A 14,767-nucleotide genomic window follows, 5' to 3' on the forward strand; every position below is an offset into this window, starting at 1 on the left:
TGAATACTGTATTGTCATGAAGGAGTTGTTTAATAAATGAACATATAAAAAAATGCTCTAGTCTCTTCTGTCTCTCCAAAGGCTTTGGATTCCACTTCTACAACAAGCATGCTCTTTGGGGGAGCCACAAGCCACAGGCTGTTAGCAGACCGTAGAAGTGCCAACTGGCCAGGCTACAGAGCACCGCACAGCCTCTGCCTCTGCCCATGCACACGTTTTCGGGGACAGTGACCAGAGTCCTTTGCTGCTTCTGATGTGCTTGGTCCAGAATGCTGGCTAGGATCCTTGTAGCAGCTGAGCTGAGGGCCCTTGCTCAACTAGTCTCCAAACCACTAAGCCCCAGGTTCTGGCTACTGCCAGACACCATCTTAACCAGGGTGTGCTTACCTTTACCGCCTTGGCTGCAGAACTGAGTAAAGGCACCAGCAGGGGGCGCACGCCACCCTGATGCTCACTGAAGAGTAAGCACTGCCTTATGCGGGAGCGGATGCGCACACACTCACTGTGTCTGCGTGTATTGAAACAGGCAGTAACTGCCCGGTGTTTCTGCAGGCAGTGGGTAGGTTTCTCAGTCAGGCACACTCCAAGCATGTAGTCAGTCTGTTTTAATCCATTGTGGCATTCTTACAGGGAGGGGATTCACATGCAAGATAATAAGGTTACAAATGCCCAAAGCATGGACCCAGAAGTCTGGCTTATTCTTGGGGTCTCTTGGGTCACAGAAAATGCCATTCATTACATTGCTTTTGCATTAAAAAAAAAAAATTTAAAAAAGTTAGAAAACACCGTCAAAGACACATAGACAGTATCAGCCCCCAAGTAAACAAAGAGAAGGCCCACGTCACTACGGACCTGCCCAAGTGTCCAGAGGAAACACTGTCTTTTAGCATCCCCATGAGGAGAGTGACTGGGCCTGCCCAGCCACTTGTGACTTGGTCACTGCCAACCACTGTACTGGTTGGCCCCAATAAACAAATCTTTGGGCTCTTTTCTGAAAAGGTCTCAGACCCATAATGGAGGACTAGGTTGGCTAGCTAGGTTTTTCTCTGCTTCACAGTGAGGAGGGAAACTTCTTGAACAAAAATTCCTGAAAGTCATCTTAACAAAGTGCAGGTGTGAAAGGGAGCACTCCACACAGAGCCCCCTGGGGCTGGTGGCCCAGCCTGCTTACGGTTTTGTCAATCCTTATTAGTAAATGGTCCCAGCCTGCCCTGTGCTATCACATGAACTGCAGTGACTGGCTCCTTTTCACCTGTGCTTCTGTGTGGGCGGTGAGCTTAAAGGGCTCGAGGTCTTCAGGACAGAATCAGAAGAAGGTAGGATATTCACCGTGCTGGTTCAGCAGTGCCAAGCCAACACAGCCGGGTGTGAAAGTGAGGCCTCTGGAGTGTAATCTCCAGAGGCTGGCTCCTCAGTCTGCTCTCCCCTGGGCATCCCTGCTATGCTCCTGTAGCCCCATCAGGAAAGTATGGGGCAGGGGGCGAATGGCTCTGGTTGCCAGGTGCAGACAGGCCTTCAGTCAGAGTCTGAGTCCGAGTTGGAATTCTCTTCTGAAAGGAAAGCAGAGGATGCTGGCACCAGTTTCTGGGTAGGGGGAGGCACCAATCAACTGCCAGCAGAAGCCCTGGGCCCAGCCTCTCCCACATGAGTGGCAGGCTGGGCCTTGGGGCACAAGTGGGGTAGAGCAGGTACTTCTACTCAGCCCAAAGCCCAGATGCTTCTTTCCCAGGGAGTCTAGCTAGGCATGCCCAGAACATCCTCTCACCTGAGGAGGTCAGAGCTGTACAGCAGCACCCTCTTCTCTATCCCAATTCAGCAAGACAAGGCAAGGACAAGGAATTAGTTGTCCTTGAACTAAAATACACTGGAAAATGGAGCAAGCCGTTTTTTTTTTTCCTTGTAAAGCTATTTTATGGGCTTAGCTGGTTATTCTGTATTCTAGTGTCTGTCCCCAGTACTAGTAGCTGTTTTTTGCTTGTTACCTTCCTCCCCAAGACCTGTTTCTCCCCGCCCATCCATTAGCCAGGGATGAACAAGTAGGACAAGTTTGCTATATTCATATTCAACATACAGGCCAAAACCACTTTTATTGTGAAAATAACTATTTTTACATTAAAATCACACCGTATTCAAAAATGCATGTTCATGGACATGTATGCTCTGATCCCTTAGCTGGCTGACCAGCATTTGCTGCAGGTCCTAAAGGTTTGAGGACAACATCCAAGAGCATTTATCTCACAGACCGGAAATAAGTTTGGAAGGGTTTTTTTTTTTGTTTGTTTGTTTGTTTGTTTTTAGGACAGTGTCTAGTGTCTAATGTTCCCATTGGGAAGCCAGTGGCCTCTAAATCTAAGTAGGTCCTACTTGAGACTCTTAGTACTTTACAGGGAAGATCCTACAGCTAAGACCCACCCTAACAACTCTGTCTAGCCACAGCATTATTGGCCTGTTTCAAAGAAGTACCTGGCCCAGATACATTTTCTTTGGAAAAAACAAAACAAAAACAGAATGAGTTTGAGAGCAGCCTGGGCTACAAAGTGAGTTCTAGGCCAGTTTGAACTCTTCAGAGTGAGATCCTGTTTCAAAAACAAAACTCACCCCAAACAAAATCCAGGACAAACCGGGCCTGGTTTGCCTGGGTGCTGTGGGCTTCCAAGTCGGAAAGGAGAGGGGAAGGAGGGGTCTAGTAGGTTAGTCTCAGATGGATTCATAGTGTAAACAGCCGTCCTGGGGCCATATCAGAGAGCCTCGAAGGGCCAGAGGTGGAGGCATACACTCACTCTCCCCTCCTGCTAAACTGAGGCCCCAGAAGACTATCCTTGATGGACAATGAAGGGGTGTGACAGCTAGGTGTAAAACACTTCGCACTTTCCCTACAGCTATCCTGAAAGTGATCAGCTGGGTTCTTTGTCAGAACCGCACAGGGTGGCCACTCACCTGTCCTACGGGCTGTGGTCTCGTTCCCAGAGTCTCCTTGCTTGAGGAATTTGGCCACTTCATTAAAGATCAGGTAGAAGTCAACTGCGAACACAATTGTGGCAAAAAAGCCAAAAACCTGTGGGAGACGTGCATGGCATATGACAGGGAATACAGACAGGATGGACAGGACCTCTGGGTTTAGAGATAAGGAGACTGGGCGTAAGCAAAGAGCATTGAGAAAAATGTCCCAACAAGGACTGATGGGCAGGCATAGCCCTTCTGTGTTATGGCAAATAGGGGAGATGGACTGCAAACCTGGCAGGCAGCTGCCTGAAGTCAGAGCACAGTCAATTTCTAATTAGACTGGAATGCCAGAGACCCACACGGGCACCAAGGGCCTAAGCAGGGGCAGGATCTGTCCAGGTCCCACTGTGGAAGTGGGCGCCAAGCAGGAAGATCTGGAGCATCAGGGAAAGGACACTGTTGGGTATTTCCACCAAGGGGTAGGGCAGCCACTTACGCCAGCTGCTTTGTAAGCCCCGTCTGAGTATTTGGCAACAGCGGTGATAGAGATGACGAAGTATATGAGGGCAGCGGTGACACAGCGCAGGAAGTCCTGAGGAGAGAGGGGCGTGTCCACACCTCTGGCCTCCTGCAATGGGCACAAGCATGCGGACCCAACGTATCCAGCCCCAGCACCCATGGAGTTCCTGTCCCAGCTCCTCCTGCACTCTGGTCCTGATCTATTCCCCACATGTCTTTTGTCCTGCAGGCCTCCAGCAGCTTACCCTGCCCCTGGTCCAGCTAGATTTTCTCTGCCCCGTGGGTAGCAAATAGGGTGTAGACTAGGCTGCACATTGCTTTGCAGTTTGGTCCATTTGACAGAAATAGGAAGTGGAGAACATCTAGCCTTCTAAGAATCCTGGCTTTGTCACAGTGAGCTCCATTTATGACCATAGTCTTTGCTTACTCCCTAAGGTGGCACCTGTCACCATGTGGTTACATGGACCCTGGAGATTGAAAGTCAAGACAGCAGAGTTCAAGCCCAGTTTTTTGCTGCCTCTTTTCTCTGATGCATTTTATCCTTTTAAAGGCACTCTCTCAGGATTGCAAGGTCCTCAGGTGATCAAACCAAGCCAGGTGCCAGATGACTAGAGTATAGGAAGTCCCATGAGTCCTCAGTTACCTTGCCCTGCTAGAAATGGCTTGAATGCCCCTGGCTGAGGCACATTCCTCCTCCAAGGCCAGAGCAACAGCTCCACCTAGTGGTTAGGAGTCATCCTTAGGCGCCCAGCTCCCCCGCCACAGCTTCAGGAAGCGGCTAGCACTTAGCAGGTCCTACTGTCCCAGTGCAGGTAGGCAGGGATGGAGGCGTGATGGTCCTGAATTATCTGAAGCTTTCAAGCTGCTCACCATTGTTGGAGACAGTAGGGCGAAATGTGGAATCCCAGAGTCCTCAGGTGACAGCCAACCCTTTCCTCTTGACCCCCACCCCAACTCCATCCTTACCATCATGGGCCAGCATAAACCCTGCCACTTGTCATTCAGCTGCATGGCATCAGCAAAGAGGAAGTAAACCGCTAACAGAAACTCCAGGAGAGGCACTGTGAGGAAGGCAGATGCTGAGGACACCACATAGCAGATGAAGGTAATGAATGAAAGACCCTGCAGAAGAACAAAGAGAGTCAAACCCTCTTGCCACCCCTAGTCCGGAGCATGAATCCTATTATACCTTTGCTGAATCCCTGCTAGGACCCCTCATCTCGAAGCCTCGGCCTCCCTTGCAGGCCACTTGGTGGGGCTACTTAGCTCTTTTCTTGGCTCTACAACAGAACATATAGCCAACTCAGCTGTGTCCACAAGGGGGCAAGCAGGAGCTAAAATCTACTGCTTCCAAAAAGTCACACCCAACACCTAAGCTGCATACTTTCATGAACACTCTAACTTCCTTAGCGATGGTATGCATGCTGAAGTGGTTGAGGTTGAAATGTGCTGACATCTACAGTTGAGTTTGCATATATGAAGGCACAGGGGAGCTTTGATGGACACAGGCGATGAAGCAGGCCCAGCTGTGTTAGCCTCCCCCCATACAGTTCAGGTAGTGGAGGCAGAGGTGTTGACAGAGACCTTTTGCCGTTCTTGAATCTACAAATCTTCAATAAAACAACAACAAGGCTGGGGATGTAGCTCAGCTGGTAGAGTGCTTACCCAATCCACACAGAGCTCTGGGTTCTAGCCCAAGCACTGGATAAAACAGGTGTGGTGGTGCAAGCCTGTAATACTCACACTTGGGAGGTGGAGCAGGACGATCAGAGGTTCAGAGTAAGCCTCAGCTTTATTTAGAAAGTTTTAGGCAGCCTGGGATACATGAAACTCCACCTCAACAAAATCTTAACTCTCTTGGAGAGAGCACTGACTCTGGGTCCCTGCTGCACCATTCATGGTCTGGATGAAAGGTGGGCTGGCTGCACTGTACCTACCAGAAGCCTGAAGGCGTGGAGGATGCTAAGTTGCTAGTTAGCACTGCAGACTTTGTGCATGGCAGCACAACAAGAAGAGAATAGGCCAGTGGCTTTTCAAGCCTGGTTCTTGCTAGGGTTTCTGACTTCTCTGTAACTTAACACTCATAGGCTGCTCACAGCCTATCTTTAAAAGGAGCAGACTTAGTGTCACCCAGCTAATAGGGTATCAGAATCTGTACTTGGGCGTTGGAGACCTTCATCTTCCTTGGCTTACATCTGTCTCTATGGCTGGGCTTGCGTCTACCCATGGCTTGGTAGTTTAAAGGGCAGCAAGAGGAAACTCAGACGACCTGCAGGAAGTACCATGGCTGCTTCAGACAAATGAACTCACCTTAGGGATCCCGCTCACACCCCTTGCCCCACACATGTCATGGGGGAAGCTGGGCTTCCCTTGGACAAACAGAAGACTCAGAAAAAGGCTTTTTGAGGTTGCCACCGGCTCCGGTTGTATCTCCTTGCCAAAGGCTGTTCTTATGTCTCTCCTCTTTCTGTTCCCACTCTCAGGAAAGTCTGGTTCTGGTGACAACCCCCCCCCCAACCCACCCACACACTTTGATTCCTATTTTCTCATTCCCCAATTCCTGATGGCTGATTCCCCTAGCTTCCCATCCATGTCCGACCCTACTTGCATGGGTCCAAGAGGAGTAAGGACTGAGGTGGCTCCCCTATACCCCTTTCCCTTCTTATTTTCCTAGGCCTGGATTTCAGGCACCTAGCTAGGACAAGAACAGCTTCTGAGTTCTGGTTGGCATTCACTCCTTCTCTATGAAGGGTGCTGGGTAGACAAGGATTAAAATTGGTGGCAAATAGATTCAACAACCTCCCCCCCAGCCCAGCCACCATCCCCAGTGGTTTCCAGAGTGGGCTCTAGGTCCGATTGGTACTTCATTTAGGAAAAAAGTAGTAGGTTCTACTGGTGACCTCCGAGTTGAAGCCATGTGTCCTGGGGTACAAGGGAGAAGTCCTAGGTAGAAGTCCTCATATCTATCCTCAGGGCCCCTCGACTGAGTGAGTCACCATTCAACTTTCCGAGATGCAGTTAAAGACACTTTCTGTCTCTCCCATCCCCCCATTCTTAAGTGGGAGCAGGTCATATATCAAGTTGCTAGGGATCTAAGCAACAAGTGGCTGTCACCAGGAGCTGTTTCCTCCTTCCATCGTCCCTCCTCCTGCCCCTCTCCTCATCTCCATAGGCCCTTTGCCAGTTCCCGCCCCACACGCGATGATGCAGAGGACAAAGGAGACCTTCCTAGCCGGGTGGGGACAAGCGGGAAGGAGGAAGGCGCACAGCTGGGGAGGGAGGAAGAAGGGGATGAAGTCACCCCTCTGGCTTGCCACCCTGAGACAGTGGTCTGCCTGCACCTTCACTGTGGCCCCGGCCTCACCCACTCCCTGGGGGCTTGCCCCACTCCTCAGGATCCGCACCCCAAGGGCGGCTGAGTTTCACCCCGGGAGATGGGAGGGTGTGCAGAGGCCTGAAAGAGGGCAAAAGTCCTGCGGGACTGGAGAGGGCGGAGGTGCTGAACTGGTCCCCAAACCTGTGACCTCTGGTCCCTTTCGAGGGCCTCGTGGGCCGGAGAAGACAGGAAGAGCACAGCTCGGGCCTGACTCTGACTCGCGCTCAGCTCCAGAGAAGCCTTTGCGAGCTCGGGGGCGTTGGGCTGGAGGTGCAGGGCCTAGGGGCTGGGGGCGCGGGAACTGGGCTCCGGGCACCCGGAGAGCCTTCGCACTCACCGACTCGGCCAGCAGGAGGCGGCCTTTGAGAGAGCAGAGGAAGGCGCGTGCGGGTAACAGGGCGCGGAGCCCCGGCACCGTCCGGCCACTTCGGGGGCCGTCCGCGGATTCTGGATCGGGCTCCGGTTCTGCGTCCGGGGGCCACATAGCGGCGCTACCTCGTCGAACCTCACTGCCTCACCCAGCGCCCTGGAGGGAAGCGGAAACCCGCTGTGCGGAAGAAGAAAAAGTGGAGTTCGACAAGGCCCAGGACTCATCCTCCGCTGCCCCGCCCCCGCCCCCACCTCCCCATCCCCACCCACAACTGCCCCTAGAACCCTGTCCCGCCCTTCTTCCCCCCTTCAATTCTCCAGCCCCCCCCCCAAGTCATTCTGCCCTATCCCTCCTCCCCTCCCATGCCCATCCCCATCCCCTCATCCCCATCCCCGCTTCCCCCACTGCTCCTTTGACTCTGCCCTGTCGATATCCGGCTCACTCCTCACTGCCCCTCAAACCATCTTCCTTGCCTTCTCTCTTTCCGCTTACATCCTCCACCCTCTCACACCCCCTACAATCCTCCCCTGCCCCTTGTCCGTCCATTCTTAGTTCCTCCTTGGATCCTGTTCCACCCACCAACTGCGGGCGCACCCCCACAGTCTCTTGGACCCTGTCCTGCCCACTTCCCCACTCATTGACCTTCGAACCACAATGCCCCTCCGACCATTCCTACTCCTCTGTCGTCTGATCACAACCCCTCCCCCATCTCGGCTCCACTACTACCTCCCCGCCCCATTTCCTTCTTACCCCCCACCCATCCCCGCCTCTCACAGCCTCCTTTCCCTTGCCCCGCCTATCTTCTGCCCAGTCTCCCACCCCTTCTCATGCTGCCTTCTAGGACCCACCTTCCCGCTTCCCCTACTCACTATTTACGCTCCTAAGACCTCCTCAGGTTCTGTACCCAGGTCCTCCTAGCACCTCCGGACCCCAGCTGCCCGTTCTGCTCTGTGTGGCCTGCGCTGGCCTGGAGTCTGCTGGTATCCTTTGTCTCTCAACCCATCCTGGATGACACAGACCCACTTACTATGGGCTCCGAGCGCTCTGGAGCGCCGCCCGACCACCTGTCCCTGCTCAGCGTTTCTGCTAAGCTCAAACTTTCTGCCCTAGGCAGTGTCAGACACCTTTCCAGGAGCCTAGAAAACTCCAGGATAGGGACTCCTCCACCTAGTCCTCTCCTGGCTTGGCTCTAAACATGCTAGGTCAGCTCTGTCAAAGCGTTTTCCCCCTGTTGGCTCCACTCGGAGTTTCCCTGCTACTTCCCCAGCCAGCCTCCCTCTGGTCCTTAGCCCATTTTCCTTTCTCTCCGGTTGGAGTTTTCCCACTATTTTCCTGGCCATATTCCCATCAGTCCTCAACTAGGCCGTCCTCCTTCCGGGCCTCTCTTGTTAGCTGCCTGAAGTTGGGTTCCTCCCGTGCTGGATTAACCCAGAGATCTAAGAAGTGTCGTGTCCTCCCTCACCATTAGACCACCACCGCTGTACTCCTGCCACCACTAAGGCTCACACTCCTGAACACTCGTGGGGCTCGTTAAGTGGCCTCTGCTCTCTTCCTTGTCAGCCAGCTTAAATTGCTAGTTATGCTCCCTTCTACTGACCCCTCACGAAAACTGATGCTTCGTCTTGCCTCGGGTCCTTTGTACATATGCTTTCTACCCGTGTGTGTGTGTGTGTGTGGTGTGTGTGTGTGTATGTGTGTGTACACAGTCATGTCTGGGGGCTGACAGAAACCAGGGGTGACCCTCCACACTATTTTTTAGACAGTATCTCATTGAACTTGGAGCACATGGGATTTCCACAAAACTTACTTGGCCAATGAGCCCCGGATATCGTTTCTGCCTTCCCAGAACTAGGATTGCCTCTATGTGGGATCCAACTGAGATTCGACGAAGTCCGACTCGGTCCTCACGCAGCAAGCACCTTATTGCATCAGCCGTCTTTCCAGCTTTCACATCTACCACATTACCTTTTGAAGGTTTGCTCCACAGATTTCTCCAGGGAGCCATTTCCTACATTTCTTTGTCCATTCAGAAGTGGTGCAAGAAACCCGGGATGTGAAGAAGCCTCAGCAGCTTAGGATAGGAGGCAGGCTGCACCAGCTAATCCTAAATAAGTTGAATGCCTGGCAGGGCTGAAGAGACGGCTCCGCTCTTAGGAGCACCTGCTGCTCTTTCAAAGGTTCAGTTCCCAGCAACCATATGGCAGCTCCTAACAATCTGACACCCACTTCTGGCCTCTCTGGGTACTGCATGACATGGTACACGGAATCATTCAGATGTTAAAATTAAAAAAATAAAAACAGGGCCAAAGAGATGGCTCAGTAGTTTAAGGCTAGGCTTACAATCCATGATAGTAAATAAATACAAATAAAAAAGAGTTCTGGGATACATTGGCTCGTTTAGAGGACAGCCGACTGTCATTAAAATGAAAGGAGGCATTGGTCAGAGGCTGTCTGGGACAGGACTGGGGAGACCCTGGTACCCAGATGTTGCTTGCAGTACCCAAGGAAGACATGTGAGGGTTCCAATAGAAGGGCCCACTTCTGTTGTGTGTTGTTAAAAATGTGGCTGTATATTGAAAGTCAATGATAAAGAAATGGACCAGAGATTTGAACAGGTAACTTACCAAAGGAAAATGTTGAATAAATTAGCACATTGAAAAGGGGGTGGGCTGGGGCTGGAGGTGGTTGGTTCAGCTGTTAGGAGTGACTGCTGCTCAAAACTGAGGGCCAGAGTTCCAATGCCAGTGCTCATGTAACAGCCAGACATCTCTCCTGGTATTTTTAACTCCGGCTGTGAGTGAGGTAGAGACCAGAGGCTCGCTAGGGCTTGTTGGCTTCCAACCTCAGGAATAAACTGATATCCCTATATTCAGAGAGACTCTGCCTCAAAGAATAGGTGGGGTGTGATAGAAGAGAAGACTAGGAGCCCCCTTCTGGCCTCCACATGCAGAGGTACACACCCCCACACACCTGTGCTGCACTCAACACATACACAAGCTATGCATTATGCATGTTTATTTTATCCATTTTAATAGAATTTCATATGCCTTTGCCCCCCTTCTCTACCCCTTATCCTTCCCAATGCCCTTCAACCCCCCAACACTAGGTAGGAGAGAGAGAGGTTAGTGGGAAGCAGGGGCAAAGTTTTCTCTGGCTACTTCTGGCTAGTTAGTCTTCAGGTTCTTTGGGGCAATACCAATCTCAGTCATCAGAGTATCTAGCAGTCCAGCAAACCGGCCACAGCAAACATAGCAGAAGGAGCAACCAGCAACAGCACAGGAAGCAACAGGGGAGAGCAGCGGTCCTCTTCTTTCTCAGAGTCGTTCAGTGCTTGCTGTCCTGGCTCTGATATTTATACTCTCTCTGAGTCCTCAGAGTTCCACTAACTGGATCTGGCAAGGATGACGCCTTTCTCTGAGCCACAGGAGGCAGCTGTGGATAAACTGAGGCAGCCTCATATCCCACACTTGGGATTAAAACAAAAAACATAATTGCATAACATAACTGAGTTTTTTGTTTTTTTTTTTAAGAGAAACCAAAACTTCCACTATAGATATATATATATATATATATATATATATATATATATATATATGCACAAATAGAAAATAAGCCAGGGCTTTTGAAGTCCTTAGCTTGTGACACTATTTTGAAGACTGTGAACCCTTTAAAATCACTGAGGCATGATTGGAAGAGGGCCACTAGGGGCCAGTCTTTGAAGGTTGTAAACACCCCCCTGGTTTTAACCCCTGTGCTCTCTTACCACATGCTGCTGCTGCCATGGCTTCTCCAGCAACAGACTGAAGTCTCTCGGAAACCAGGAGCCAAACAAACCTTTGCTCCTTTAAGTTCCTTTTGTCAAGTATTCCGGTTGCAGTAACGCAAAGGCATGACTAAGCGTAAAGGCGTACAAGCAAAGGAGACACAAATACTGCCTGCTAACATGGCTAAAAGGTATGTGTGTGTGGATGGACACCACCAAGTACAGGCGAACATGAGGAGCAGCTGAAATTGTACCAAAAAGGAGAGAGATGTCCATCAGAGGTTTTGTTTTGTTTTTCCATTTTTGCATCTATGTGTATGGAGTATGCACGCGTGTGGGTGCACATGTGTACATTCATCTGGAAGCGGACATCAAGGGCCTGCATCAGTTATTTTCCACTCACTGAGGCAGGGTCTCTCACTTTAACCTTACATCGGCTCTTCCCGCCCACTCAAGCAGCAGTGAGAGCCCTGCCTTGACTCCCTTTGTAAACTTTGTATACTTTTCAGGGAAGTGTCCAGGCCCTGCCTGAGGAACATCGGCATCCAGGCCAGTCTGCTTCAAGTTTTGTCTCTGGGATCCCCCTACATCTTTCCCTGGGTGGCCCCTCTTCAGCTCTTCAGCTCTCCTCGGTGCCCCCTCTCCCTCCCTGAAAAGTGGGGCTTGGATCTTCAGGCTGTGCTGCTGGCCTCTCTACACCTACAGACAGCAACACCTCAGGACTCTAGAGTGGCTGAGGCTAAATCTCCACAGTCGGGGGACCTGAGATCAAGTATCTGGAGAAACTGAGAAACTGAAGCCACAGAGAAAGCAGCAGCACTTGAGGCCTCAGTTGCGGCTGGGGCTGACAGGGAACTCAGGGGGAGAAAGGCATGTCGAACTGGAGTTAGTCTGTGACCTCCTGCCCCAACTCTGTGGCAACAATGTATAAACTATCCATTTCTCCAAGGCAGGGAGCTTTACACGCTCTGGCACTGCCAGCCAGGGACCAGGCCCAGGCCCAGGAATCTGACCCCTAGGTATAAATTCACAGTTTAATTAAGTAAGGTTGTTTTGTTTGGCTTAGAGGTCAACTCTATGTAAAGCCCTTGAGGCATGACTTAATAGGCCCCTCTACCTTACACGTCTCTGTCAAACTGGTAGTTCCAGCCTCTGTCACACTGGCCATCTCCAAACCCTTAGAGGGACCCTTCCTAACTTATGCTAGTTTTAGGTGAAAAGTCTGAACAAAAATTTGCTAATCCCTGAGCAGGAGAACCATTTGCTAATCCCTAAACTCTCTCAAGTTCAAAACTTGAAATTCCACCAGTCCTCACTATCGAAAGCTCCACCCACTAAAAAAATTCTCTTGAAAGGCTGTGTTTGCTCAGTTCCCTGCTGTTGTCTCCTGGGAGCAGAGGCAGCCACTCCTGGATTCATCTTTCCTCTCCTAGATTTGTCCCTTCAGTAAATCTCTTTTAAGAGGTTTGCTGCTGGTTTGACTCTTGGGCTTAGGCTGCTGAGCATCTCAGCCCAGATGGGGTTGTGGAAACCCCCCGCTGGCTGCTGCAGCAGCTGGAGAAGGAGCAGGGTTGAGCCTCCTGAGCGCCTCAGTTCAGCTAAGAATACCCTCTTCTGTGGGAGCTGCAGCATGTCTGCTGAAGAGGTCTCTTCTCAGAGCTGTGTTGTTCCTGGGCTCGGTGTCTCAGGATGCCCTTCCCTTAGGGCACTGTCCAATCCCAGAGCTGTGTGCTCTAGACTTCAGAGCTGTGGGTTTCCGGGACATCTTCCTGTTGTAAAAGTTACTCTCTCCTAAACCTCCAAGCCCTCATAGTTTCCTAACATTTAGATTTCCCACATTATACTTGCTTTTTGTGAAATCTTAGGTCCAGTCCATCTCTCCACGTCGTTTCCAGATCTCTCCTCCAGCTCTCTCATCTAGCTCTCCTCTTGCCCCCTTTCCTCCCACTCATTTCCTGCCCTCTAGCTCCTCCCCTCTTTCCTGTCTTCTGGCTCTTCCCAGCTCAACATTGTGTCTAATTGCTTTATTTTGGCCTATTTACACAGAGTTGAGACAGGATGTTTAGAATGAGTATCATAATGCAATATCCGGATTGAAACCAGAGGTGGGGGGGCCATCATTTGAATGAACAAGGGTAAGGTGTATACATTTTAAAAGAACATTATACCAACATTTCCCCCTTTAAGTCCAATAAAAGGCTCCTTTTCTTTCAATACAATAATAATTATGAAATTATGAAAACTGTTGGGTAAAATCCAAATGTGCAGTGTCCAGTCCATGTGTATTTAGCACATGGAGAGGGTATCTTAGGAGAAAGTATCTGATTATCCTATCTATCTTGACAAGTTAAAAGTTCTATACCTAAACTAACTTTTATCCTTATTGGTAGTACCTATATGAAAGGAATTCTTAACTTATAAACAACTCAAGCTTAATTGTGGTACTGTAACTATTTGGTCTTCAACTCCATCAGAGACTTGAGAAGGAATAAAATTAATTACTTGAGTAAATAGGAAGTGCATGTTAGCAGCTTCCAAAAAATAAAAAATTGACAGAAACTGTTTGCTGCCTGAACAGTCACCCATAACTCTCTATAACGTTGGAGCATCATCTTCAGCCTTCTGGCTCAGAATATTTGACTGACATATATGTGAAACAGGAACTATTTAGGACTTGCTTACCCTGTCTTGGCAGAGTTCGGCAGTCAACTTGTCCTGCATTTAAGCTTGCCCATTTTAGGCAGAATTTGTCTGTTGTGAAGTGAGGGTGTTTTCTTTACCCGAGAGGCTTGTTTGCCACATTTGAAGCCATCTCCATACGGAGGTTGTTTGATGCTCATCTTCTTTCAGGTAGGCGGGGTGCTGCCAGGAAATGACTTGTTTCATTGTCAAAGAATCTTTAAAATAATAAAAACACCTTTAAATGCCATATTCTGTAGGTCTCTGAAGTTTCTGAAGACTACCTATCTTTATGTAATTGATTTGTCTACAAAATCATATCTTTCTGTTAAACCTAGGATGTATACTCCTGTAATAAATTAGACTAGTGTCTCACATGACTATGAGTTCAATAACTAGCAAATAACTTGCATTACCTAATACCTCAACCTGTTTTTAATAGCTGTTTAAAAGTATTGGAAGTAACCTTGACTTTCTATCAATATTCTAAAGCTTATACCAATGTATCAAAAATACTTATTTTTGCATCAATATGCAAAATCCTATACCAGAGTTAAAATTAACCTTTTTCAAGAATAACAAATAAAACCCTAAATTGAGTAGATTCAATAATCTACCTTTTTTCTATTCCTATAAGATATTCCTGTATATTCCTTGTTTTACTTTGAATAAGACCATTAATAATAAACATCTCCCAATGACAATAAAATTTCATAGCCATAGCAAACAACCAAAAATATACCCAATCCCCTTTAAGGAAAATTGAACGCCGTTCTCATGAGTTTCTTCTAGCTGACATTTTGGACATGTAGAAATCCTGTAGGGGGCCCAAATAAAATTGGGAAAAATGGTTAATTAAGCAAGCAATAACATTTGTGGTCCAGTCTTTGAATGTTAAGATCATTCAGGCTTAATAAAAGTCCTCTTTGGAACAGTCTAAAATGCTGGACCAATTAAAATTAGTAGCTTTCTTCAAAGTTCTTTTGGGAGCAGGCTTTGATGCAAAAACAGCAATTGAAGCAGTTGAGGCAGGAACAAGCAGAATGCTGGAACATGCAAGGTGCTGGAACAGATGTGTCAATCTCTTAGCATGCTGAATAATGACTCTGTTAGGTTT

General features: G+C 49.2%; 1 protein-coding gene across 3 annotated transcripts; it reads right to left on the bottom strand.

Moving 5' to 3' along the window:
• Positions 1-590: 590 nt before the first annotated feature.
• Cmtm3 (CKLF like MARVEL transmembrane domain containing 3) lies at positions 591-12,928 on the bottom strand. Of its 3 annotated transcripts, none has more exons than XM_060392142.1 (6): positions 12,820-12,928; positions 7,176-7,385; positions 4,429-4,584; positions 3,440-3,535; positions 2,938-3,055; positions 591-1,550 (listed from the first exon to the last, which is right to left on the bottom strand). In XM_060392142.1, the coding sequence occupies exons 2-6, from the start codon at positions 7,320-7,322 to the stop codon at positions 1,516-1,518; spliced, it is 552 nt and encodes a 183-aa protein (XP_060248125.1). In that variant the 5' UTR covers positions 7,323-7,385; positions 12,820-12,928; the 3' UTR covers positions 591-1,515. The 3 variants fall into 3 exon arrangements, with proteins under 3 accessions (XP_060248125.1, XP_021511016.1, XP_021511015.1); XM_021655341.2 differs by lacking the exon at positions 12,820-12,928 and adding an exon at positions 8,078-8,454; XM_021655340.2 differs by lacking the exon at positions 12,820-12,928 and adding an exon at positions 7,851-7,935.
• Positions 12,929-14,767: the final 1,839 nt, after the last annotated feature.

This window comes from Meriones unguiculatus, chromosome 10, assembly GCF_030254825.1.
Source record: "Meriones unguiculatus strain TT.TT164.6M chromosome 10, Bangor_MerUng_6.1, whole genome shotgun sequence".
Taxonomy (NCBI): domain Eukaryota; kingdom Metazoa; phylum Chordata; class Mammalia; order Rodentia; family Muridae; genus Meriones; species Meriones unguiculatus.